This window comes from Nanorana parkeri, unplaced genomic scaffold (genome assembly GCF_000935625.1).
Source record: "Nanorana parkeri isolate BGI_ZX_2015 unplaced genomic scaffold, ASM93562v1 scaffold482, whole genome shotgun sequence".
In the NCBI taxonomy this organism is placed as follows: domain Eukaryota; kingdom Metazoa; phylum Chordata; class Amphibia; order Anura; family Dicroglossidae; genus Nanorana; species Nanorana parkeri.
In genome coordinates this window covers 690,278-693,595 of record NW_017306750.1, presented here as the reverse complement: position 1 = coordinate 693,595, position 3,318 = coordinate 690,278, and the positions used below count along the sequence as shown (strand labels likewise).

The 3,318-nt window shown below is 50.1% G+C and overlaps 1 protein-coding gene across 1 annotated transcript in view; it reads right to left on the bottom strand.

Annotated features, from left to right (window-relative positions):
• Positions 1-3,318, bottom strand: part of MED30 (mediator complex subunit 30) — a 6,094-nt gene that overhangs the window by 1,067 nt on the left and 1,709 nt on the right. The window contains exon 3 of the mRNA XM_018560858.1: positions 2,079-2,189. Within this exon, the coding sequence (XP_018416360.1) occupies positions 2,079-2,189 (111 nt within the window). The remainder of the gene's footprint in view (positions 1-2,078; positions 2,190-3,318) is intronic.

The window sequence follows — 3,318 nt, the reverse complement described above, 5'->3', positions numbered from 1 at the left end:
GCATCGAGAGGCACCCCCAGCCGTAACGGCCCCCCTCCCCCGTCCGTTCCGCCAGTCAGCGCTGGCAGATCGGAGCGGGGAGAGGGGAATCCAGCCCCTCCCCTGTCACGCCAGAGAGCCGTGACAGGATCGAGAGGTGAGCGAATGCCGGTATGTGTTCGCTCACCTCCCGATCTACTGAGCCGACCTGTGACGGTCTCATTGACACAGGTCGGCTAGAACTATGAGGTGAGTGGAAATCACTCACCTCATAGTTCTCCTTTAAGGTTTTTTTTGGTTTGTAAAAAACGAATTGGAGATGGTCTTCAACTAGTTCCAGACCTTGGACATAATAGGAGATATGCCCTAAAACCCCTCAACAATGTTCTCCTTAACCCTGCTTCCCCAACCTCTTTAACAGCGACTGAAATAATACTTCCAGTGTCCCTGTGCAGTGTGTTTGGAAATGTCAGGAATACAATGTAATAATATTGTTACATCGCATTTACAGCAATACCTTGGTTCACGAACGCTTCTGTTCACAAACAATTTTCACTCGACCTCATAGTTCGAGCCGACGTGTGACACTTTCGGCTCAATAGATCGGGAAGTGAGCGAACACATACTGTCACTCACTCACTTCTCGATCATCTCCCTGCAGAGAGTGGTGACTGTCACTCACGGCTCCTTGCAGGGATTCCCTCCTCCCCTCTCCTTTAGCGCTGACTGGAGGAACGGACGTGGGAGGGGGCTGGTACAGCTGGCTCTGCCTCTAGATAGGCCGAGCCAGCTGTCACGACAGCATGATTGGGATCCGTCCCGGCGGTCTCAGTATACCGCAAGCTGTAGCTCACGATATACTGAGCTTTGGGTCATGGGAGGATGCTAGTTTATGTCCTCCCATGACCCTTAAAAGAACTATGGGGAAAAACACTTACCCCATAGTTCTCCTTTAATGCATTCTCAGCATTAGGGTAAAAAGTCCCCCCCACACTCCCCCAGTCCCCCCCACACTTACCTGTCAGCTGCGCTCGTCCCCGACGCCGGTCCCGAAGCAATCATCCGTACCCCGAACTTCCTGGTTGTGGGGGGGAGGATACTGATGGCAGAGGAGCCATAGGCTCCATCTGCCATCAAAGAGAGAAGAGGCATGGCCTGCCACAGGGCTGTGTGTGTCTATGGACACACGCAGCTACTGCGGGCACGAGCGCCTCCATTAGAACCATGGTGGCACCTGTACAGGGGGAACATTGCTGCGGGGACCCACTAGAAAACGTGGAATTAAAAACTTTTCAAGAAAAAGGGGCTACAGCTTCAAGCAAAGTTGGGTCTCCTTGTAGGAAATATTTTTTTTTTTTTTTAAAAAGGAGGCTTTAATATCACTTTAACATTATTAAACCTGTGTAGACTTGAGCACTTCTATCCTAACAAAGGGTTAAAAAACTATAACCATTGTATGTTAAAGGGCAAGCTCACCTTATCACAAAATGTTAAAAAAAATTAACTTACTCACAGCACCCTCCTACTTTCCCCGGTCGCCGCTGTACTTACCGCCAGCACAGCTGGAGGGCCAGAGTTTGCCTACCCCTGGTCTACATCATTAATATAAAGTGGCTGCGTATTTTGGGGGTGCCCCGATGAAGGATTATGTGTATCCCCAAAACGTATTGGCTCTTTCATATCATTGTGTAGTTCCCTTCCTACATTTTAGATATTTGACGGGATTAGTCAAAAAGGGTCCACTGCAACTGCTGATAGGATTTGGAGCATTTGGGAGATCCCTCTACAGCGGGGTAGGCAACTCTGGCCCTCCAGCTGTGCTTTAACTACAAATCCCAACATGCTCTTGTCTCTGGGAGTCATCCCTGTAACTGTCAGTCTTGCAATGCCTCATGGGACTTGTAGTTCCACAATAGCTGGAGGGTTTGTGTTGCCAACCCTTGTTGTATAGCAAAGTCTATCACTGGACTTCCTTCTTACACCACAGCTCTTTGTTGTCCTCCCCTTCAGGGTCTGCCCATGCTCATCAGTGGTGGAGACCTACAGGCTATACAGAGAAAGAAAATGAACTTTGTAGCACAGGCGTGTGGATGTCATACCTTATTCACTTCCATGATTTCCCTTCTTTCCTCGCTTGCATATCGCAGCTGACTGGCCGGCCCACGGTCATCGTTCTTCCAGTAGTCATCTTCCACGTAGGGGATCAGTTGCTGGAAATGAACAGACGCAGCAATACATGACTAGCCCATGACTAGCCCTTCACAGATCACAGACAAATATACTTTTTGGGGAAGATATTTAAAGGCCAGCTCCCGGCAAACACAAACATCACCCTGGCAGAGGGGCTACCCCACACTGCAAGGGTTAAGCGCTCATTTTTCTCTAGGGGACTGGAGAAAATCAGATTTGCTTACCTGATCCCCACTCCTGCCGGCTCTCTCCTGGCTGCTAGACTGGTCCCTGCAGCCTCTTCTACCCTCAGCTGCAGCGATATACACAGCGCTAATATCATCACATCTAATGCAGGTTCCATAGACCTGAATCAGACGTGAGGACCCCAAGGAACATTCCACCAGACAGATAAGAGGGGGAGAAGAAGAGAGCATGGACTGGCAGGGGGATGAGGTTCAGGTAATAAATCTGATTATCTCCCGCCCTCAGACAACAAGCACTTAAAAGGAGAACTATGGGGTTAAGTATTTTCCCCATAGTTCTCCTTAGGGTAACGGGAGGACACAAACTAGCGTCCTCCCGTCACCCTAAGCTCAGTATACAGCTCGCGGTATACCAAGACGCCGCAGCTGAAGCGGATCCCGACAATTATGTCTGGATCCGCCCAGCTGTGTGAGTGACAGCTGGCTCTGCCTATCTAGAGGCAGAGCCAGCTGTACCCGCCCCCTCCCCCAGTCAGCGCTGGCGGAGCGGGGGGAATCCAGTCCCTCCCCCTGTCACGGCAGAGAGCTGTGACAGGATCGAGAGGTGAGCGAACGCCGGTATGTGTTCGCTTACTTCCCGATCTACTGAGCCGACCTGTGGCAGTCTCATTGTCACAGGTCGGCTAGAACTATGAGGTGAGTGAAAAGCACTCACCTCATAGTTCTCCTTTAGGGCCTGTTCACATGACCATTAGCTTTTAAACCGCCAGCTTATGATGACTGTCGGAGTCTGGACTGGCTTCAAGTGTAGGGGCAACAATGATGATGCGCTGGAATCTCACGTCATATTCTACAGAGATCATGTGACAATGCAAAACTGCCAATCAGAATTCCTTGAGAGAGAGAGAGAGAGAGAGAGAGAGAGAGAGAGAGAGAGACTTTTTCTATACAAACACTCAATTAT